Source organism: Ictalurus furcatus, chromosome 14, assembly GCF_023375685.1.
Source record: "Ictalurus furcatus strain D&B chromosome 14, Billie_1.0, whole genome shotgun sequence".
Lineage (NCBI taxonomy): Eukaryota > Metazoa > Chordata > Actinopteri > Siluriformes > Ictaluridae > Ictalurus > Ictalurus furcatus.
This window is the reverse complement of record NC_071268.1, coordinates 9,261,865-9,285,850: the sequence shown is the minus strand read 5'-3', so window position 1 is coordinate 9,285,850 and position 23,986 is coordinate 9,261,865. Positions and strand designations below refer to the sequence as shown.

At 42.4% G+C, this 23,986-nt stretch overlaps 1 protein-coding gene across 6 annotated transcripts in view; it reads left to right on the top strand.

The window, feature by feature from the left end:
• enox2 (ecto-NOX disulfide-thiol exchanger 2) overlaps nt 1-23,986 on the top strand; it is a 296,308-nt gene that overhangs the window by 58,922 nt on the left and 213,400 nt on the right. For all 6 annotated transcript variants that reach the window (XM_053641146.1, XM_053641143.1, XM_053641145.1 and 3 more), the window contains one exon: nt 7,999-8,054. In XM_053641146.1, the coding sequence (XP_053497121.1) occupies nt 8,021-8,054 (34 nt within the window). In that variant the 5' untranslated portion in view covers nt 7,999-8,020. The remainder of the gene's footprint in view (nt 1-7,998; nt 8,055-23,986) is intronic.

Sequence of the window (23,986 nt, the reverse complement as noted above, 5' to 3'; positions counted from 1 at the left end):
TGAACCCCAAGTTGCTCCCCATGGCAAGTTAGCGCCTTGCATGGCAGCTCTGCTACCATTGGTGTGTGAGTGTGTGTGTGAATGGGTGAATGAGACACAGCGTAAAGCACTTTGGAAGCACTAAGGTTAAAAAAGCGCTAAATAAGTGCAGACCATTTAGTGCTGCAGAAACGGACCCCATTGTGGTAAACAAAATGTTCACAGTTAGTTCATTGTATAATTAAATAATTTAATGAAATTGTAAGTTATTGAGTGCCAGTAATATTTGCTGAAGTAATATTTGTGATTTGTACGCACCACTGACGAATGTTTGTTTGCCGTTTTCTGTTGTTAAATCTCCGACGAATGAACGGAAGAGTTCTGTGAGTACATTTTCAGCCCTACGTGACCAAATAGCAAATAAACTAAAAGTGTCCTTTGATTTGGGTTCAAGCAACCGACTAGTCATTGTTTCTACAGCATGTGAATCCAAGAAAAAACTAAACTGCTGCTCTCCATAGAGCGATTTTGTGGCTGAGGGAAAATAACGATGCATATTAAAAACCCTGAAATGGCCTTCAACCATCAAAACAAAAAAAGGTTCACTTGATAAAATCATTTAGGATCCAAAAAGAAACCAGAGAAATGTCGAATCATGCAAGCTTTCTAAATAAAGGATTGACATTTGTATGTGTCAAACCGCCATCTTAGGAATTCTGGAAGTCATGCTGGACTTACATCAACAGCAATGCAATCTGTGCATCTTTAGAGTACGACAAGGGAGAGTACGAGGTAAAGCGTCTTGCTCTAGTTGTTATTACATAGCTTTTATAGGAAAGGGCTCCGGGGGAATTTGTAGAGAGAGTGGAAAGGGAATGGTGCTCATAACCACGATAAAAGCTCTCCTGGGGCCAGAGAGACACTTTAAGTCCACTGACCATCATGATCAGACTGAGATTTCATGGTCTGGGTTGTCTTTCATAAAAAACCATGATGGAAGAAATTGTTTCCAGTTCTAGAGGGAGGCGCTCGGTGTACTCTCAGTCTCTCGGGCTCTTTCTAATACCCTACATGAGCAGTTATCACCGAGCATTTTATTGTATTATTTATTTTATTTCTTCAGATTAATACTTGATTCCATTTAAATACGTAACTGAATTTTGTCAGCCACTGTTATTTATTTAAATGAGTCAGACGTGTCGGTGAACAAGAGGCATGTCGGGAGTTCATGTTGAATTCGTATTGCGTGCGCATATTTCATTCTGATTTTACTGCCGCCTCCACTGAGTCGTGCATTTCTGCATTAGAGTTAAGCAAACACTTTAATCGAGCCACTTAATTAGCCGACGCTGAGCACTATAAACGATGCTGTGGTAAAATAAAGTGATTGTGAATGGTTGAAATGTCATGTTGAGAATGCCGTGTTTTGTAATGTGCCTAATTCCCTCAGTCTGAGGTTTATGTGGGATGTTGCTACAGTGTCCCCTCTGATTACTATAAATCTTTATCACTTGCCTGCTGGCAATAGCCTGCTCGTGTGAAGAAGGCTACCAGTTTAGGTTCTTGCCAGCCATGAAAAAAAACCCACACCTGGCTAGCATGATCTTAGCTGCTTTCAATAGTTTACATGCTATGTTATATTTAAAAATCCCATCACCATTATTTTCAATTATGACCGTGGACGATTATTATTAATTGCCTTAATTCATTTTTGAAGGGAACAATTGTCAGAGTGTAACCAGCAAATTAGACCGTCATGACTCTGTGTGATTAATTAAGAGCTTCTAATTATTATTGTATTATATTATATTGTCAGAGTTTCCATTCTTATGAGCTGTAGTAATTTAGGCTTCACTTTTAGTCATCAACGAACAGGCCATTCTTTGTAGACGTTAGAAGCCACACCAGTCAGCCATAAATCTAAAACCACGGACAGGTGACGTGAATAACATTTGATTCTGTCGTTACAAAGGCACCCGTCAAGTGGATATATTAAGGAGTAGGTGAACAGTCTTATTTAGTTGATATGTTGGAAACAGGAAAAAGGTTGTCCAAGGAAGGACAATCAGTGAACCAGGGACATGGGCGCTCAAGGCTAACTGAGATTCGTGGGGAGAAAAGGCTTGACCGTTCCTACAGAAGAGCTTCTGTAGCACAAATTGCTGAAGAGGTTAATGCTGGTTGTGATAGAAAGATGTCCGAACACACAGTGCATCACAGCTTGCTGACGCCTGTCTACTGCTGAAAGCTCCTACAATGGACACGTGAGCATCAGAACTGGACCATGGAGCAGTCGAAGAAGGTGGACTGGTCTGATGAATCACATTTTCTTTTACATCATGTTGATGACTTGGTGTGTGTTCGGCACTCACCTGGGGAACTGATGGCACCAGGATGCACTTTGCGAAGAACGCAAGCCTTGATGCTCTGGGCAATGTTCTGCTGGGAAACTTTGGGTCCTGGCATTCATGTGGATGTTACTTTAACACCTACTTAAACATTGTTGCAGACCAAGTACACTTCTTCATAGCAACGGTATTCCCTAATAGCAGTGTCGTCTTTCAGCAGGATAATGTTCCCTGACACACTGCAAAAACTGTTCAGGAACGGTTTGAGGAACATGACAAAGAGTTCATGGTGTTGACTCTGCCTCCAAATTCCCCAGATGTCAATCCGATCGCGGGTCTGTAGGATGTTCTGGACAAACAAGTCCGATCCATGGAGGCCCGACCTCGCAACTTACAGGACTTAAAGGATCTGCTGCTAACGTCTTGGTGTCAGACACCACAGCGCACCTCCAGAGGTCTTGTGGAGTCCATGCCTCGACGGGTCAGAGCTGTTTTAGCAGCAGAAGTCAGACCTACACAATATTAATCAGGTGGATTTAATGGATGTTCAGTTTATATTAAGAATAGCATCTTAAAACTTGCTTAATTAAAATAAAAGTTAGTAGTGGGGTTTATAAATGTTATTTTATACCAACAATTAGAAATTGTTATTTAGGAAAGTCCAAAATGTTGGACAACACTGGAGACTCCTTCTATAAATGCTAAATCACCTAGATGCAGATGAGACGGATGCAGTTGTGGTTAAAGGCTTTATTGAGAGGCAGGCAGACAAATCCAAATCGAGTAACAGAAACGTGGTCAGAAAACAGGCACAGAGTCAGGGGAACGAAACAAGAATCAACACGAGCATAAAAACAAGAACATGAAACAAAGAACAAGGATCAAATGCTCGGTACGGCTCTGGCGGCTAAACACAGAAAAACAATACTTCGCACTGAATAAAGATACACGAGGGGTTTAACTATACAAACTGATCAGTGGGGTTAACATGGAACAGCTGAGACTGATTTGGACACGTAAGGGGAAACAATTATTCACAGGACAAGGGCGGAGACAGGACACAAGTGTCAACTTGGAAGGGTGCCGTCGTTCTCCGAGCTGCTGAGCTGAAGCTGCTGAGCTGAAAATAATAATGCATTTAAAAATGTGTAAAATAATACATTTTTTTAAATGTGATTTGAATAACAGTCAGAACTACTGTTGTAGAAAATGAATCAACACCCTTTGACCAATCAGAATTAAGCACTGAACATTTAACAGTGAGATAACTGTGCTATAAAAGGTCATTAGTAAGGAAGAAAAAATTAGGTATGTTAGCATTTTCTCTTTCCTCATTGGTTTCTGTTATTTATTTCCTCTCTCTCTCTCTCTCTCTCTCTCCCCTCTCTCTCTCCATCTCTCTCTCTTTCTCTCTCCCCCTCTCTTTCTCTCTCTCTCCCTCTCTTACTCTGTCTCTCCCTCTGTCTCCCTCTTTCTCTCTCTCTCTCCCTCTCTTACTCTGACTTTCCCTCTCTTTCTCTCTCTCTCTCTCCCTCTCTCCCTCTCTTACTCTGACTCTCCCTCTCTTTCTCTCCCTCTCTCTCTCTTTCTCTCTCTCTCTCTCTCTCTCCCTCTCTCTCTCTATCTCTCTCTCTTTCTCTCTCCCCCTCTCTTTCTCTCTCCCCCCCTTACTCTGTCTCTCTCTCTCTCTCTCTCTCTCCCTCTCTTTCTCTCTCCCCCTCTCTTTCTCTCTCCCCCCCTTACTCTCCCTCTCTCTCTCTCTCTCTCTCTCTCTCTCTCTCTCCCTCTCTTACTCTGACTCTCCCTCTCTTTCTCTCCCTCTCTCTCTCTTTCTCTCTCTCTCTCTCTCTCCCTCTCTCTCTCTATCTCTCTCTCTTTCTCTCTCCCCCTCTCTTTCTCTCTCCCCCCTTACTCTGTCTCTCTCTCTCTCTCTCTCTCTCTCCCTCTCTTACTCTGACTCTCTCTCTCTCCCTCTCTGTCTGTCTCCATCTCTCTTTCTCTCCCTCTCTCTCTCTCTCCATCTCCCTCTCTCCCTCCCTCTCTTTCTCTCTCTCTCGCTCTCTCTCCCTCTCTCTCTCTATCTCTCTCTCTTTCTCTCTCCCCCTCTCTGTCTCCCTCTTTCTCTCTCTCTCTCTCCCTCTCTCTCTCTTTCTCCCTGTCTCTCTCTCTCTCTTTCTCTCCCTCTGTCTGTCTCCATCTCTCTTTCTCTCCCTCTCTCTCCCTCTCTCCATCTCCCTCTCTCCCTCCCTCTCTCGCTCCCTCTCTTTCTCTCTCTCTCTCCCCCCCCCCCCCCCATCCTTTATCCAGTGCTAGACCTCTACACCTTATACCCAAACTGCAAGAAAGAATATCACAGATATAAAACGTTCTGCCCTGTGTTTACCTTTCACACTAAAGCAACCTCACTTGAGAAGATCTGGAGCAAACATTCTGCCTACGAGTGGTTTGCGCTCCGGTGAAAAGGACTCACGCTCAGGTTATGATTAAGGTCAGTGTGCATCAGCGGGCCTTATTGACCGATGGAGAGTGATGAAGTGCGGTTATTCTAAAGCTTGACCTACAGCTGCAGCTGTTACCTTGCTCCACGGGGAACATTTCTCCTTAATGAATGATACCGTTCATTATTTGACTGGTTCTCGTATGCGTTTAGTACTATAATCACCGCTTCGCTGCACTCGTGATAAGCGGCTGGTTCTAGCATACGCGCTTGCTCATTTGCCGAGCGCTCACAAGATCGTAACCCGAGCTCTCTACGATTTATAGTTCTTCCTTTTTATGTTGAATTTTTAAGACCCGTGTCTAAGAAAGGTACAAGCTGACATGAACCTGATACACGTTGTGTTAATTCATCATGACCTGATTAATTGAATACTTTATGAGGGGAAAAGGCAAGCTTGTGTTCTTAATTAACACGTGTCCTCTTTTATAGCTTGCTATTTTATTGCCGCTGATTAATTGCTTTATGCTTGTATATGAATAAAAAAAGGAGTAGAACAAGGGGTCGAGTTCATTCCCGTAGAGCTCACCTGCCTCAAATAGAAGTGGTTAGCAGCTTTATATTCAGATCAGCTCAGATATACAGCAGCTACAGTTCGTGTAGCGCTAAACTGACAGGTAGGTCACACCTACGCTGTTATTTTGAGGAAGACGGGGCTCTCGCGGCGCCATGAGAATTTACACATGTTTTATTTCCGACACGCTCCTGTGGAGTTTGCCAATCCATCAGCTTGGCACAGAGACCCGTTACATTGCAAACAGCGAGGTTTGAACCTTGACCCTAGAGCAAATACACCTCTGTTCATGCTTTCGTGATGTAAGATATCCAAATATAATTAAGCTCTGAATTTTCGGTGCTTTTGAGTTGGTTTAAAAGCAGTCCTTTTCACAGCCGTGCGTATAATTGATTGACTTAATTTTGGTTGTAATGTAAATATGAGCATATTTTTATTATTATCATTTTTATTAAAGTGCACGTATTCTGTTTTTGAAACGTGCCTAATTTTGTTTGAGGGTTTTACACACATCCGAGGTCTAAAAACACTTTAACGTGCTCATAATTTAAACTGCAGCATTACCTTTCCCCCTCCCCAGTGTCACAAACGACTCGTTAAATGATTCATTCTAAAGCATTCGTTCTAAACTCCTCGTTTCAGAGAGCATACTCTGCTCTGACTGGTCAAACGTCCCTGTCTGTCGGGATTAGTCTACCGCTGACATCGAGCAGCCGATGAAGACCAGAGGCGGGGCTTTTTGTTACAAACCTACGTAGGTTAGTACAGGAAATAAAGTCTGGAATCACTAACGAATCGTTTCAGCTTTTCAGAATCGATTCCTTCTTTTAAGGGGTCGATAACTCCGTTTGTCGTGCGCTTTGATTTCTGAAACTTTGTAGACTTTTTACATTCACAAACAGCTCTATAACACACTACATGAACGGTAATATCTGAAAAAGCATAATAGGTGCACTTTAAGCTTTAGTAGTATTTCTGTGCTAACACGTTATTTAAGTGCAGTGCTCACAGGGCTACAAAGGCCCTTCCTGATGCCTTACGCCTGTAAACATTTTTATCAGGGTTTATTCTAACATGCATTGGCTGTCTTATTGGCTGCTCAATTTATTACAATTTCCATAACTATTACAATTAACAGTTAAGCTATTTATATGCGATGGCAGTGTTATGCCAACATTGACAGAGTTACAGTATGTATATCTTCTCTAGCCCCTAAGTGAGATTTGTTTTATGAAGGCCAATGACCTAGTCATGAAACTACAGTGCATAGTTGTGCCCAAAAGTTTGCATACCCCTTGCAGAATCTGCTAAATCTTAATACTGTTAATAAAATAAGATGGGATTTAAAATTCCCATGTTGTTGTTTATTTAGTTCTGCCCTGAATAAGCTATTTCACATAACAGATGTTTACATATAGTCCACAAGACAAGATAATAGCTGTATTTATAAAAATTGACCCCGTTCAAAAGTTTACACACCCATAGTGTGTCGTTACCTGGATGATCAGCGACTGTGTTTATGTTTTGTGAGAGTTCTGCATGAGTCCCTCGTTTGTCCCGAGCAGTTCAACCGATCACTGTTCTGCAGAAAAATCCTCCAGGTCCTGCACATTCTTTACTTTTCCAGCATCTTCTGCATATTCGAGCCCTTTCCAACAGCGGCTATATGATGTTCAGATCAATCTTTTCACACTGAGGACGACTGAGAGACTCGTACACGACTATTACAAAAGGTGCAAACGTTCACTGATGCTCAACATGATGATGCATTAAGAACCGGGGGGCGTGTAAACTTTTGAACAGGATGATCAGTGTAAATCGTTATTATTTTGTTTAAAGATCTTTTTTTTTTTTTTCCATTTAGTACTGCCCTTCAGAAGATAAATAAGAGAGTTACACATCTCCCAGAAGACAAAATAATAACAATTTACACCGGTCATCCTGTTCAAAAGTTTACACCCCCCGGGTTCTTCATGTATTGTGTTGCCTTCAATTGTTTTGTTTTTCGCACCATTCTGTGTACACTCTACAGACTGCTGTGTGTGAAAATCCTGGGAGATCAGCAGTTTCTGAAACAATCAGAGATCAGCTTTTTCTCTGTATTCTGATGTTTGATGTGAACATCAACTGGAGCCCATGTCAGTAGGTGGTTTGGGTTCACTAAATTGCCCCTAGGTTTGAGGGAGTGTGTGACTATTTGTATGTGTGTGTGTGTGCGTGTGTGTATAGTGAATGCTGCACTGCAATGGACTGGTGTCATATCCAGGGTGTATTCCAGCCTTGCTCCCAGTATTCCCAGTATCGGCTCCAGCTCCATCGCAACCCTGACCAGGATACCGCTCCAACTGAAGATGAATGATTGAAATTCCCAAATTGGTGATGTTGAAAGCAATGATACAACAAAGTGAGGGGAAAAGAGACGAGTATTGGCAGAAACAATGATGTTTTGCTGCCAAATAGCTTTGCATCTTGAAGCTCGAGGGCACTTTATTGAATCCCGTGTGTTGGTTGATGAAATGAGTCAGATTTCTGTTGGGGGGGGGGGCGTAGAACTATTTCAGGTCAACAAAAACGTTAAGAAACTGCCGAGACGACGTGTCGGCTTTACCGTGTGACAGGAATGCTTGATTTGTTAGTTAGTCGTCTTCTTCTTTTCACAGGAGCGCTGCAGTGAGAGAAGCGATGTTCCAGGATTACAGATCTGGCAGAGCTGCAGGTAAGTGTTGAGCATGTCGCCGACGGACACAAGCTCAGTGTCACAGCAGGATGCTGGGAAACGTGACTCTGCTGGCACGGGTTGTGCTACGCACTAGATAAATCTCTGATCGTCTGCGTGAGCAGAGAGACTCTCAATAGCAGGAGGCAGGCCATGTTTCTTCCCCAGAGGTCCATGTTTTGAGTTTGAGAAATAGATTGCCTTTATTAATTGATTGCGTTTTCCGATTGGCTGACAGTTTTCCCGTTTCAGAGAGCAGTCATGATATCGCTGCTAAGTTTCGGATGCGTTTTGCCAACCGAGAGTCAAACGCGGGGTTTCGGCGGCACATCGACGTGAATAGTTCCAACAGTCGCATCAACGTGTCGAGAGAAAGACGGACTCGGAGTGAATTCAAATCAGAAAAGATTCCTAGCAGGAAGTTTAAGCTTCATGGGATTTCCTAGATAAGATATGCATAATTTATATCAACTCTCTAAGCCCTCCACTCCTCCTCATTCGACAGCCCAATTTTCAGCAGCTTTTAACGAAGCTCCAGGTCTTTTTTCTTTTCAACCACACATGGCCTACATTTATACAAAAGTGCTAACATCTATAATTCAGCCATAACATTTTTGAATTTTGACCATGAGACAATTTCTGAAACAAACATTCCATGTATTTTGAGTTTCTGGCAGCAATTTTTGCCTTTTATTTATCTTTATAGATCCATTTTTTTTTTTCTTTGCTAGTACTGTTCGCTATATTTTTGTGACAAATCAATGCTGTGTGTTATGAGTAAATTTTCAGCTCTTCATGCCTCCCAACCGGCTTTTGTTTGATTTTTGCGTCGTTTAATTATACGCGTTATGAAACGAAATCACCAAACCGAATGAAAACGATGCAGCGAACCAAAGGTACGAATTTCGCCCCGATTCAGATTCGGAAAATGGATCGTTAAGTGTGAAAGGGCTCTAAAACAGCGCTCAAACCATGAACGCCGTGAACGATGTCGTAGCTTCTGGTCGTTTTTGCGTTTAATTCACACAGACTTTATCTAGGTGAACTTTTAACCTGTGACCACAGTCTTATGAGCCAGTAGAAAACAAAACGACGCTCTTTGGTAGGTTTAAAAAAAAAAAAAAAACCCAAAACATGGAGGTGCTACAGACACACTGGACTTTTTCACACCTGTTAAACATTCTGTATACCGTTACCTTTTCATATTAACGCCTCCAGGAGGCAGTCAGGCTGAATCCCAAATATTCACTATATACAAGGGAGGACCCAAGAATTGTAACACATGGGCACGTGCACTTGACGTAGTTGCATGTTTTGCAGCTGGGTAGTATGTGCTTACGGTACGGCGAGTCCGTCTCCCGAGTGGCGATAAATCATCCGGAGCAATGGTGCGCCCAGAACTAGATCTTGCACCACGACAATGCACCTGCACACACTGCGGTGTGGTTATCGCTTCACCTCCGCCGGATTCGCCAGATCTCGTGACTTGTTTTTGTTCCGAGACTGAAGGGGAACGATTCGGCACCGTGGAAGAAATCCGGAAAAAAAAAAAAAAATACCCAGGAGGCTGTAGACATGATGACAAAAGGTGAGTATAGAAAATGTTCCAGGAACGGGAGAAACGCTGGGACAAGTGTATCACATCACAAGGAGAGACTTTTAAGGGTATTAAAGGAGAAATGGTGTATACTAGGTGTTTTTTTATTTATTTATTTTGAAAAACAATCCTGGGGGTATTTGGGTTCCCACACGTATATGCTCAGTACCTAGGGTGTTGGTATAACCCATATAGTGCACTGTTTGCCCAGTACAGGGTGTCCAAAATGCAGGAACCAATGAGAGTAAACCTACATATACTTCATTTTGTATTTATTATTTACAACATATGTTCAACATGTACACCCTTACGCTCTACACATTTTCTCAGTCACTGTGTCTCAATGGTCCCTGATATTTCAGGCACCCTGTAGATTATGTGAAATAATCAATGGATCACTTACTTAAAAAAAACAACGTATGAAGTACAAGTTTTGATATACTTAGTGTTTTCACACCTGGCTCGTGTGGAGCGTTTGTTTCAGAACCCGGTGCGTTTTCTCCCTTGGCTCGGTTCGTTTAGACATATATGAACACCGTAATCGCGCTCGGATCCGCGCCAAAACAATCGGCCCGAGCCCACCTCGTTCAGCTGCCCGATTGCAAATGAACTCCGGAGCGGTTCGCTTGTCTAGCAGCGCGTGATGAGAACTGCGTTGTGTAAATAGCGTGTTTGCTGTGCTAACGGCTCGCAGCACGAATCATGGTTTAACTTGGACCGAAGACGAGGTAAAACGCCTCATTGAAATTTGGTCTGCCTAACATATTCCTGAGCAAAAACACTGAGGTTTACAAGGTGTTTACTGTTTAGGGAGCGTCTCAAGGAGATGGGCTTTAATCGCTCTGTGGAACTTATAAATTAGATCAATTATAGTAACTACGGCGAAAAAGAAAGCCACGATAAGCTCGTGGAGCAGCTGTCTGTCCATCTTGATGGATGACGGCTACATAAAAGGGTGCACTTTGACCAATAAGAGGACAGTTTACTCACATGTGACTTGCATAAACTCATTTTGGTACGTTGCCTTTAAGTGCCTGTTTCATAACAACGGCAGATCTACAGGTCTGAAAACACGCTTACGTTGGGCTACTAAAGCAAATAAGCTAGCAAAGGTTAGCCTTACATTCTGTCCAAAATAACAATCGCTAGAACCAGTAAGCTTATACCTTCACTCAGGTGGGTGTTAAGTATCAGATAAAGCCGTACATGTTTTATCAGTTATGTCTAGAGCTGCAACAACTAGTCGATATAATCGATTACGAAAATCATTGTCACCGAATCTCATTGTCGGCATGGGACGCGTTTACTCACAGCGTTCTGTTCCCAAAACACGCATCGGAGAGTAAATACAATAAAGTTGTGTCCCAAATGATGTACTATACACTTACACTATGCACTGTGTACTCTACCGTCTAGTGTATGAATTTTAGAAAGGTAATATCCTCGCAGGTAGAACGCTAGCGTTTTTTTTTTACTAACCGGAAGTATAAGCCGCTTCTTAGTCGATGGAACATGACATCAAACGCACTTAATGTGACGCCGTTAGCTTTAGCAGATACCCAGAGTCACCGACAATAACTTTCTTGTTTAGTGTTTATATCAACGTTACCTTTTATATCCAACATTACCTCAGGCCAGGGGTGGCACCACTACTCTAAAAGTGGTGGGGCAAATTTTATATATATATATATATATATATATATATAGCTAGCTATGGAGGGTCTGATTATAATACAATAACAGGACACAGCACACCTTTTAATGAACGTCAGCGTAGTTTGTTTCGACCTCACACCCATCATTTTGCATTTTACTCCTCAGGCAGCTAATAACAGCAAAAAAGTTTGTCCACGACATCAGATAACACTAATTCTAAAATATGTTTTAAAAATCGAAGACATGTTCATGTTCCGCGATTGGCTGTTAGTCACGGTCTGTTTCGCTGAACATTTTTCCAGCAAGCCTTACTTACTTTATTTGAAGGATGTAAATTGAGGAATGTCCCTTAAAAGCGACACTCAACACACGGTTAACCCTTTATCGATCATAGGAGATCCCCTTTAGGACAAATCACCAACCCCCCCAGCTGAACTGATTGGCTTTTCAACTGAGTCAGACCTGTCTGTTATTGCCTGAAGTGCTGGGTCACCGCCCCAGTAGTTTGAAAAGTGCCGGGTCAAATGCCAGCCGTCAAATGCCCCGTTGATCCGGCAGCCCTGCCTCAGTCACCATCACCATTACCAGAAGGCGTAATCGTCAAGTGACAGCGGAAAAAAAGTGTGCGACCTCCAAGTCCTCTAAGGCAGGTGAGCATTTTATATCAAATGTAGTGTAGAAGACTGTAACCTGTAAACTTTGCAAAGCGGAGCTCGTGTAGCACGGAAGCACAAAAGTGACGCACGAGCACAAACTCCGTTCATATCCAAAATGCTCCACGGTGTGTAAGGGGCGGGGGAAACTGGTGCGAGTTGCTTAAAAGGTTTCATTCCAGTTTATTGTCATTATATGCTGTATTTGCGAACTTGCAGTGTGAATTCTGTTGTTTATTATAAAGGAAGTGATGTGTTAGTAACGAGGCCGCGTTGCTCCTCACTCGTGGTGCAGACATGCTGATACAGAGTGGGAGCGCGAGTAAGGTCTGTAATGTCTAATGAAAACACTATGATCAGAAGTAAAATAATATGTCTAAAGCAGTGAGTAACAGAAACCACAAGGTGCAGTGAAAGGAAGATTGTATTATTAATTTAGGACTGTAGTTTAATTCAGTGCTTTTTGTGCATCCATAAAAAATAATACATAAAAACTTATATATAATATAAACTTGAACTTGCAGCATGGAGTCCACGGTCACACCTAAGGGATTCTGTGTTCCTTTTTCTTCTTTTTTTTTCTTCTTCATCTTTCCTGCTAGGATTTTCTTGTTAGCAATGCTGACACGTCTGTTTATATTATGATTTATATTTCCAGTAGTTCCACTGTACCGCTGAGCTTTTTCTTGAATGCAGGAGAGCTGAACTAAAAGCCTCACAGAGGTACAGCACAAAGGAGCACCTGGGATCAAACTCGGACGGACTGATTGAGCTGGTCAACAACGAGCGAGAGTCTGTGAGGGAATGAAAGTAGTTTAATTTTGTGAAAGCTCAAAGGAACAAGGTGGCTGTAGGAGATGAGCGTGCCTTTTTCTATTAAGCTCACGCTAGGCTGCCCAGAGCGGCGGGGTCACAGCGGATTCGGAGACAGACGACTGGCCTGTCATACACATGCCCGTTTTTTTTTTTTGTTTGTTTGTATTTTTTACACTCGATAGTCCTGAGCTGCAGCCGCAAGAACCAAAGCGTCCTCTTTACTCGAGAGCCTGACTCCCATTAACTAGAACTATGACTCATCATGTCTGTTAGTTAAATGCTCGAAAGACACCTCTCTGCTATGGCACTCGTGCCCTTCATATTAAGTTTTCCTTAAGGGTTAGCTATTGCTTTAAACGTCGGCGTTCGGATCCGTACCCGAACACTTTGCATGAGCGTGAGCAATTGCCAGCCTGTTCTCTTCCCAGTGGGTATGGGGAGGGTGTTGAACTGTGAAAAAAGCTCTGCTCGAGCTGTGCCTGGCATCAGAGCAATCCATAATGAGCTCACGGCCCAGGTGAATAAGCCACCTTAATGAATCCGGGGTGTCTGATTGATATAATGTATAATAGAAGCGAGGACTGTAAAGTGGCCAAGCGACAGACTCGCTCTTGCGCTGCGTGACTCAAAACCGGCAATTAATATCGCCGGCGCTTTTTCATGTTCATAAAATTTCAGCTGTCTGTCGTGGCTTTAAGCCCTCTGGACTGGAGTGGTGAAATTGCTTTCGCAATATCTCCGTAGTCTTTCTCTTAAAATATCTGAGAAATATTGGTTTGAGCATTGTAGCCAGTATTTCAAATTATTCAAAGATTCATCAGGACTCATAAGCTAGAATAGTGTGGGGGTTTTTTTCTCACCCCCCCCCCCGTAAAGCCCTTCCCATCACCTCCTTTTTCAGACTGTAATAGTAATTTGGAGCTCAGTGACCCACAGCTGTGGAGAGATCAGGTAGCGAGTCCTGACACATTTCAGGCAGCAGAATGAGGTTAAAATGCTCCGCAGCTGCATCAGCCACCCGAATCTATCAATATTTATTTGGCAGGTGGGTCCCAGGTCTAATCCAATCGTTGGAATATTGCTCTAGTTCTGTATCTCGCTACTGTCCTCCACGGGGACGTTGTGCATCGGCCACAGAAAAATGCATCCCATCATGCACGAGTTTCCCCTCGAGTCTCACAGAGCTTAATGTAGCCAGTAAAAATGTTTGGGTTTTTTTTTTTTCTTTTTTTCTTTTCTGTAGTTACTGTTGAGACGAGAAGAGGTTATATATTTATTTACATATTTATTATATTGGTCTATGCCTGTGTGTGTGTGCACGTATGTCCCACGTTTGTCGAAACAATTACATTTAAAGTTCGTGAACACTCCAAATAGGATGCAAGAGAAATAAAAGCCCAAAACACGGTTGTAAGCTACATGATTCATCTCTCTGTTCACTTACGCTTGAGGTCTGTTCTGGTGCATAAATCAGATCTAATGATAAATAATGGCAGGGTAATTAAAAATGGCCGCCTACGAGCAGGTTCAGACAGATGATTAAAACTACTGTTCGAAATAATTGAGCAGAATATTCTTCCTCCTGTTGAGTTTCCTAGCAGACCGTTATGAAACGGATCGGAACGTCAGCGACAATAAAAACACGGCCGATATTTATATCTGAAGAGCTGAAGGACACTAATATATTCAGTAACACCGAACTACAGCATTGTTTATTCTTTAAAATCTCCTCGTTTACTGTTATAGGTTTACATAACCCTTGCAGAATCTGCAAAATGTTAATAATGGGAAAATAATAATAATAATAATAAGTCTTTTGTTTGTTTGTTTATTTTTTTATTTCGTACTGCCCTGAATAAGCTTTTTCTCATAACAGATGCTTACATATAGTCCACAATAATAGCTGAATTGACACAAATTACCCCATTCAGAAGTTTACACACCCTTGATTCTTAACACTGTGTGTCGTTACCTCGATGATCCACGACTGTGTTTGTTTTGTGAGACTTCTTCATGAGTCCCTTGTTTGTCCCGAGCAGTTAAACTGCCCACTGTTCTTCAGTAAATCCTCCAGGTCCTGCACATTCATTACTTTTCCAGCATCTTCTGCATATTTGACTCCTTTCCAACAGCGACTATATGATGTTCAGATCAATCTTTTCACACTGAGGACGACTGAGAGACTCGTACACGACTATTACAAAAGGTGCAAACGTTCACTGATGCTCAAGAAGGCAACACGATGATGCATTAAAAGCCGGGGCAGTACTATATGAAAGAAAAAAAAGTTAACACCGATCATCATGAAGCTTTAATGATTGTATATATATATATATATCACGATCACATGTAAGCCTACAGGTCCAGACAGTACAACACAACCAGCTACAATATGAGACTGAGCTTCGCCAAATCCATTCATGCATGGCATGCTCTGGTGTCTCAGCCACGGTGTTGTCCTGCCCCGTGCTCAGCGTTACCAGGACAGGCCCCGTCTCCAATGGAGTGGTTATAGAAGACGAGCTGTCACTTTCTCTTGACGTCATCTCATGATGACTTTCCTACGTAATACATTCAAATCACTGCAAACAAGTGGAATATTTTCCACTGGAAAAAAAACGAATAAACGTGTGTGCGCGGTTGGTAAGCTGATATGTTAATGGAGATTTCTCCTCTATTGAATATATGTCAGATCTGCACAGGTTATGGAGGTTTCCACTGAAGCGCTAGCGTTTCCATCTTGAGGGTAAGGTGGCCATAATGACAGGAAGCTTGTCAGCGCTTTGAATTGGTTTTATGGCCCAGCAATTAAGTGGGTAAGTTTTTCTTGTTTCTACTGCGTTAGAAACTATTTCCCATCTCATTCCATTTCTCCTAAAGAAATAAAATTGGCTACGAAATGATTAGTTTGATTTATGGTTTTTCTTTTAAACCATCTTTTTTTTTTCTTTCTTTCTTATCCCCCCCCGCCCCCCATTCTTTTCATAAACGTGCTGCCACAGAGCTAATGCACCGCGGTAATAACGGCCAGAACCCTTTGTAATTACCGATCGCTTTTTGCAGCGCAAAGTCAAATGACTTTTTTGATTCAGATGCGCTCATGGAATAAGGAAGCCGCTGATAGAAAATCAGAGTTCAAAAAGGGGGGGGGAGGGGGGAGGAGGGGAGGGGAGGGATAAAGGAACAGACTGTCCCTAAGGATGAAATAAAATGAAATAAGACTACAGACTGGCGTTCATTCATTTTCCGGGGAAGCAGAGAAATAATTTCATTCCACCTGCCAAGCATTTAACCTGCTTTTATTAGGGGGCCGACCCCCGTAGCGCTGACAGGACGTGGGTCTTTCAAATCAAAACATCTGCTTAGTTTGATTTTCCACACATGACCCACCTACAGTTTTGCTCCCACTCCAATTTTTGCTGTCGTGTTCTTTTTTTTTTTTTTTTTTTTTTTTTTTTTAATCCCCCCTGTCTTTTTAATTAATCATTTTTTTTTTTGTTGGTAAAACGCATAGCTAATGCATCGATTCATTTCCCACACTCGGCTAATTTACATATAAAAGCGCTGCCTGGTTCGCTGTGACATTTAAAGCGGTCGCATGTCTGTCTGAGCACGGTTCGCATGTTCCCGAACATTTCTGTGTTTGCTTCTGTGTCATTAAATCAATACGGCACTCCTTTCAGCAGCGATTCAACCGCATTGTGTTTTCACCAAGTAGCGTGCTGCTAGTTATTTAAAAAAATTTTTTTTCCCGCAATTTGAATAAAAAAAATAAATTAAAAAAAAAAAAAAAGAAATAATGTGCCAACTTTTCATATTGCACGCACCATCTGAAAGCTGTTAGAGTGATACGAGATTCAAACAGTGACGGTCGTGTTCACCTAAAACTGCTCCACACCTCATTTATTTCTGTAATTACCCAAGACGTTTTTGAACATATTATTTAAAAACAAAAAAGGAAAGAAGAGAAAATCGTGCCGTCAGAATGCGTTTCAGACTAACGCTTGTTCCTTTCCACTCTGAAAATCAACCTGACAGCTTTTTTATTCAAAGTGTTATTTGACTTGGGTTTTCTGAGGGGTTTGTTTTTTGGAGAGAGAGAGGGAGGGAGGGAGGGGAGGAATGCTAAAAACCTCAAAGTTGTTTGTGAGAATGTCAGAAAGTGTTTCATGGTTGAAGGTCTGACTGCTTTTGCTAACCTGTGATGATGTATACGAGATATTCCGGCATCGGTGGAATTCCACAGCAGATTAACCAGGAAAAAAAAAAATATGATGTGAACATACCAGTCAAAGCTGAGAACCTTTATTATCCTGTAAATAACGAGAGAAAGTCGTAGGCCTACATTCGGTTTAATGAATTCGTGAGATAAAACTAGACTCTGGTATTTGGATCGTCATGTACCTGTAAGGTCTCTTGGAACCAAGCCTAGTATTTCAGACACTTTGCAGTGTTCTACGTATGTCACCATGAGCTATGCCAAATTTATTATCCCTGTATAGTATTTTTTTTTTTTTTGTCATCCTGTTTAGATGCATAGTACAGAATACAGAGTACACTCATGAAACCATGCAAAGTTTTCTGCAATACGTTTTGTTCGAACGACCTGGAAAACGCACCCGTGACGGACCGCGCCGTCGGATGCCGCTTGATGCTGGCTTTACACTGGCGTATTGTAACTGCGAGGTCTTTCCATTCAAGTGCACCACTATAAAGTTCATTGGCTGGCCTGATTGATGTGTTTTGTGACTACGGTTTAATCACTGATTAGACTTTCCCAGGAACACTGGGTACAAGGTCGGAGAATGAACCCTGAATAGGACATCGCAGGGTATTACACACACACATACCCAGGAAAGATATTGTTGGAAATGCACTTACCGGCATGTTTTTGGGAGGTAGGGGGAATCCAGAGGAAACCCACACAGACATGAGGAGAACACGGAGAGTAACCCGAGCTCAGGATCAGACCGGGGTTGGCAGGGGTACAGGTAGCTCCTTCACCAGCCTGTCGCCTGTGGTTTAAATCAATGACTATAGTAAAAGTAAGTGTTATTTATGAGAATGAAGAAGTAGCTACGATTATCCAGTGCTGCCATACCTTCCTCTACCATGATGCAGGAGTACAGGGGGAGTTTTCTAGGTAGCAAAAATAATTGATTTAAAAAAAAAAAAAAACTCCTCTGGTTGAGACGAATTACGAGCTCAAATGGTGTTGAGTTTGAGGAACTGTCCGAGCCAGAATTCAGACACTGGTCCTGATTGAGGCCACACCCACTTCAGGTTTAAATACGGATACACATAGAGTAAGCGCTGTTGTGTTACACCCATAGACAACTATATATTTCTTTTCTGAGCGTATATACTCATTTCTACGCCTTCGTAGCATGCAAATGCTGCCTAAAATTGCTTCCTCTGTCTGGGCACATGTTCTCATCCACAGCTGGTTTGGCTGGAGTAAACATACCCAGTGAGATCTTCAGATCAGCTCACTAACCAAGTGTAAGCCCGAGGCCTAATGGCATTTTTAAGCCTTTTTAATGGAAGGAGAAAGCTGGGCTCATTACCTAATGATACACTCGCACTGGAAATAAAAGCCTGGTGTTTGCAATGGGAATGTTAGGAGCTCTCAGACGGGACAGGCAATATCTGAGATGTATATTTCAGACTTTATCTTGAAACTGGAAAAGGAAGCATGCATGCGATTAAGCAGGAGCAGTGCTTTAATTGGTTGTGTGGGAAGGTGAGTGAGAGAAACGAGTTGTCCCAGGGGGTTGGATACATCAGTTTTTGATGGGGTTAATCAATAACAGGAGGGTTTTTATAGTACAGCCAGTCGGGGCATTCATGCTTCTTTTCAGTTCCAGTTTTCGAGACAAAATTGTAGCAATCAGCCCTCATTTATCCTTCTGGGTGTAATCTGAGGGAAGAGGGAATTAAAATATGATGCGTTAAATTGGCAAGACTACTGGCAGTGTCATGCTGCCGTTGTTCGGTGATCGACTCCAGGGGATACAGCGTGTTGCACATCTCACTTACATTCCTTCTAGGTGTTTACTGCTGCACAAATGTTTACTCCTAGTGGAAATGTGCTGGTAAGTATTAGAGTTCTAAAATTTCACATATCGGTACAGCAATTCATTGAAATGAAAGCGTTGTTGTTGTTTTTTTTTTGCTGTACTGACAAGAATTTCTAGAGCGTAAAGACACAAAGGACACAAACTCTTGACCGTCTCCGTACATGCTAACGAGGTGAGCAGGTTCTGCAGGTTCCTCTCATGCCTCTGATCCCTGATCCAGTGTCAGACTTACGTCTTTACACCAGTGCTCACCTCTCGCTTTAGGTAGACTCCTACCTTCAGGTAACGCTAAAAAGATAGTATGTTATCGTGATGGAAGGGGTGCATGAGAGATGATTCCTGACTGGAGGTCCAAGCAGAGATCAGACCGCGAGTGCTGAACCATAAACACCGGAGCGTTAAAGATTGTTTTTGTGATTGCTACAGGAATAAACTCCTCCAGCTGGAATTCTTGCCAACTATGCTGGCTTTCACAATAGCATTTTTTAAAAAAAAAATACAAGTACTGCCTTTGATACACACACACAATGCTCTTACGAATCCTAGCTAGTGTTATCTATGTAACTCTCCTAGCTTGCTATCTTTTATGTAATTTGTATCATCATTAATAAAGATGACACAAAGATCGGTGTTATCAAAGATGAGGTTATTTGTCTTCGCTGTAGCTTTTGGATGCTGTGTGTAGCCACAGTTAAAGTTGGACATCACTGCAACGAAATATTTACCGTGTTCACGGGCACTTTGTCCTCAGTGTTTGTTTTTCTCCCAACTTGCGATCTGTTTATCCAGGAGATAAAAAAAAAAATGGTACTTTGTGCTTTCGTAAAATCTTTTATAAGCTCTGCCGAGACCAAAATAAATGCCAACAGGAACACTTTTTCAAGTTGTTTGCACGTTCGCCTCACGCCGCCGGGGTTGTGGGTATCGAGTCCCGTCTCCACCCCGTGTGTGCGGAGTTTGCTTGTTCTCCCCTATGCTTCGGGGTTTCCTCTGGGTACTCCGGTTTCCTCCCCCAGTCCAAAGACATGCGCTGTAGGCTGATTGGCATTTCTAAATTGTCCGTAGTGTGTGCACGGCTGTGTGATTGTACCCCGTGATGGGTCGGCACCTCGTCCAGGGTGTCCCCTGCCTTGTTCCCGAAGTCCCCTTGGATAGGCTGTGGCGCTGTGTACGATAAGCGGTATGGAAAATGGATGGATTTCGTGGTAAATCTTTGCAAAAACGCCCAAAACATCAAAAAAACGCTGCTTTCTGAAAAAGAAAGCAACCGCTCGCTCAAATAAACCACATAAAAGAACTGAAAATTAAGCAATAAATATCGACTTATTTTCTAGAGCCACATAAAAAGCCTGCGCTTCAAGAGTCCTTACACTGTTGAATTCGGACTCGTGCAGAATCCGATGACATTTTCCTTTTCAACCTTGAAATACTACCCTTGAGTGGGAATCAATGCTTTGTTGATTTCCAATGCCACATCCAACAACCTGATACTGTTCAGCCAGGATATTCACTGACGTTGCAGTTTGAATGTTATGTAACGACATCATATGGATAACAAAAATGTTTCGCAGGTAATCATGTAATGTCATGCAGTATGAGTGTAGTTCATTCAAATACCAATCCCACCATCATGCAGATGTCACATGACTGCAGGATGCGGTAGGACCAGACCTGCGTTTCAAGCACCGGGTAGTGTTCGGTTGAGTGCTGGACCTTAAACATGGCATAACGGTTAGCCCTAGGTGTGTGGACTGTTGTGGAGTGCGAACAGATTAGTGACTTTGACCCATTAAACAGTCAAAAACATAAGTCCACTCATCCCTTCTGTTTGGTATCGATGATAGACACTGGAGGTGCTGCTGGTCGTGGTCATGGTGGGACAGTGTTGGGAATGTTCACTGTTCAAGCTACACATTACTCATCGATGATTCCAGAGCAAGGTCGTCATACTGCATAACCGCTCTCGGGTAGATTTACACTATGTTTATACAACTGAGCAGTTCTCTGTTTTGAACTCACGAACTTCTAATGTCTTAACTACTGAGCTACCATTTCCCTCCGTTTCTGACGGTGATAATACATCGCCTTCATAAAGCATATATTGTCCCCAAATGATGCACACTAATTTGTTGGTAGACGTGAACAAACATTGGGTGTGTTTCAGCTGATTTATAACGAATGACATCACATAAAAATAGGTCCAGAAAGCAATATGTAATAATACCCCGTTTGTTTTTTGATCGCCATGCCAAGATATCTAAAGGCATCTCGATAGAGTCGAACCGGAACTAAACCTAACCACACATGCAAAATATAATGCTAACTAAAGGCTGAGGTGCACTGAAAAACTGTTAAATACAATATAAATGTAAACTCAAACAATCAAGGTTCTGTTCATAGGGTAGGTTAAGTGTGAATGAAACACGTTTCACGATCTCTATTTAAATGTTGTGGGCATCAGAGGTGCGTGTGGGACGTGTGGCGAATACCTTATATGAAACCATTTTTAAGAACGTATTCTTGAAATATCGTATCGCGATACTAAGGCGTAATGCTGATAAATCTTCTCATTATGAAAACCTAGTAGACGGTATAATTTTGTCTTCATCTGACAGAATGAGACTCCTGCAAATTTAATACATGGTCTTTGGATGTAGTAATTTGCACTCGGAATCACTAACACAGATGGGACTGTCAGTTTCGGAAATTAGGAAATAGCTGGTGCTAAATGAATTGATTTACGTCGACTTCGCCCCTATATTTTGCACTTTTAGGCAGAAACTCTTCCGACTGCACGTTCATTACCGTGCCAAACTTGTGCTATTTTGCTCAATTTTAAAGATGCAATCTTCTCTAGAACTCGTTAGTATATCTAAAAACACGCAGACCTTTAGTCCTTGGGTTCCAAACCGAAGTGGCACAACAAAAAAGCATTTGCCCCCCTGTCATTGAGAGGTTGTAAGTTTGAATCCATCCATATCCAGGAGTCCAAGAGAGCAACATTGGTCGTGGTCTCTGGGTTGGAGGGATGGCATTCGTCTCTCTCTCTCTCTCCTGTCAATCACAGCAACCCTAGTGCTTGTAATGACATGATTTCGCACCTCAGCATGTGCAGAGTGGGAAAAAAAAACAAAAAAAAAAAACATGTACACCTGCATGAAAGTGTGTCTTTTGTTTGCTTACAAAACGCTACTTCAACCACACTGTGACAGTTACAGGCCCGAGACGCTACCTGTACTCTTCTACTATAGTGTACTGAAATTGCAGTACAGCAACAACAGCAGACAATAGCGAGTAGCATTATGAACGATAACCGTAGACTGTAAAAAATAAAAAATAAAAAGACGTACGACGCACTTTCACTCTAGTGAGCGTGAAGTGGACCCGCGGTATCGAGGTCCCGTCCACACTCCTGCAGAATCCATCGCAGGCACACGCCCCTGAACTTTTTCAGCTTGCTATGTCGGTGTGAAATCGACAGTTATAGGAATGTAGAAATTAAAGTTAAAGATCCGATCTCCTCCCGAAGATCCTGAAAAACGTCCGTCGGTGCCTCAGTGACTACTTCGCTCAGAGACGCTGTCAATCGTGACGTCACACCGCCGTTTTTATAGTATCAAATAACTAACTAAACTCAAACTTATTTCAAAGACGAACACTTGAACTTACATCAGTGTCGTTAAAAGCTACCTAAAATGACAGAAACCGTCTTTGGTAAAAAATGTATTTGAAGTGTAATTTGATTGTTTAGTTTGTCTTAGGTTTATGACCTATACAGCATCCAGCCACATGGGGGCGATCGAAACGTTTTGGCTTCACTTTTCAGGACTTGTGCGGCACACTTGGTGATAATTCAGTTCAATTCAGTTTTATCTGTATAGCGCTTTTAACAATGGACATTGTCTCAAAGCGGCTTTACAGAAATATATAAACACAGGATAGAGATTTTAAGTGTGTGAATTTATCCCTATTGAGCGAGACGGTGGTGACGGTGGCGAGGAAAAACTCCCTGAGATGATACGAGGAAGAAACCTTGAGAGGAACCAGACTCGGAAGGGAACCCGTCCTCATCTGGGTAGTGTGAAAGTAAAGGAAAGTTCATTATGGTTTTTATATGAAGTCTGTTTGTTGAACTAGTCCGCTATTCACTAAAGGAGACTTGAGTGCAAAACTGCATGTGGGAATTGCAGTCCTAAGGCCATCGCAGCAGCCGTAGTCCCAGCAACCACAGCGAGAATGTCCATGTGGAATTGAGGTCCAAATCCATTTCAAGGTACTTCAAGTGTTCCCGTCCTCAGCAATCTCCAGGCTGTAGCCTCCAGTTGATGAGCGCTCCATTCAGAGGTAGGGCATCCGAATCTGGCATCTCCATAAAATCATGTGTGGCTCGACAGAAGGAGTGAGGGAGAGGGAGGTAAGACTGTGTACACCTTAATGTAACCGTAATCTCGATGATTACCTTCTCGAAACAGTGTTCAGTATAGTGAATGTTCGAGATTTGACCAAGTACTGTTCTGTATATGAACTGATCTAAAGCCAGTACGGCTATAAACTAATTTAAAAGTAGGGAAGGTTGACTTGACACTGTTCACAGTGTGAGCGGCCATGTTGATTTGACATCACTCTGTAAACAGAGAAGAAACTGGTTGAGGAGATGAAATGCCCTGTGACGTACTCTAGCATGAACAGCAGAGAAAAGATATGATGGCTGGCTTCACGTAGGATAAAGCACGTGTTAGCCTTGACATTGACGAACAAAAACAGGTATAAGATGATAAATATAGACAACGTGTCAGTCAGTAGCTGATCATTCCTGTTGAGGAAGGTAGGTATTAGACATAGACACAGCTACACAGGGGGCACAGTTAAAGAGACGATTGCTCATCATGTTCCATGTGTGGATTTTATTAGTGGTCACACGGTCACTGCTGTTGCCTGGAGATGTTTGGTTGGATATCTAAATCCAGCAGTAAGGCGTGTAATACCTTCACCACCAACAACAAAACAATAACAGCGACAAAAATCACCACCATAACAACAGCCATGTCACAACCATGTCAGTGCCGAGAATGATCCAACATCCAGATAACCTCTGGTCAGTCCCATGGTGGTCAGTCCCATGGTGGTCAG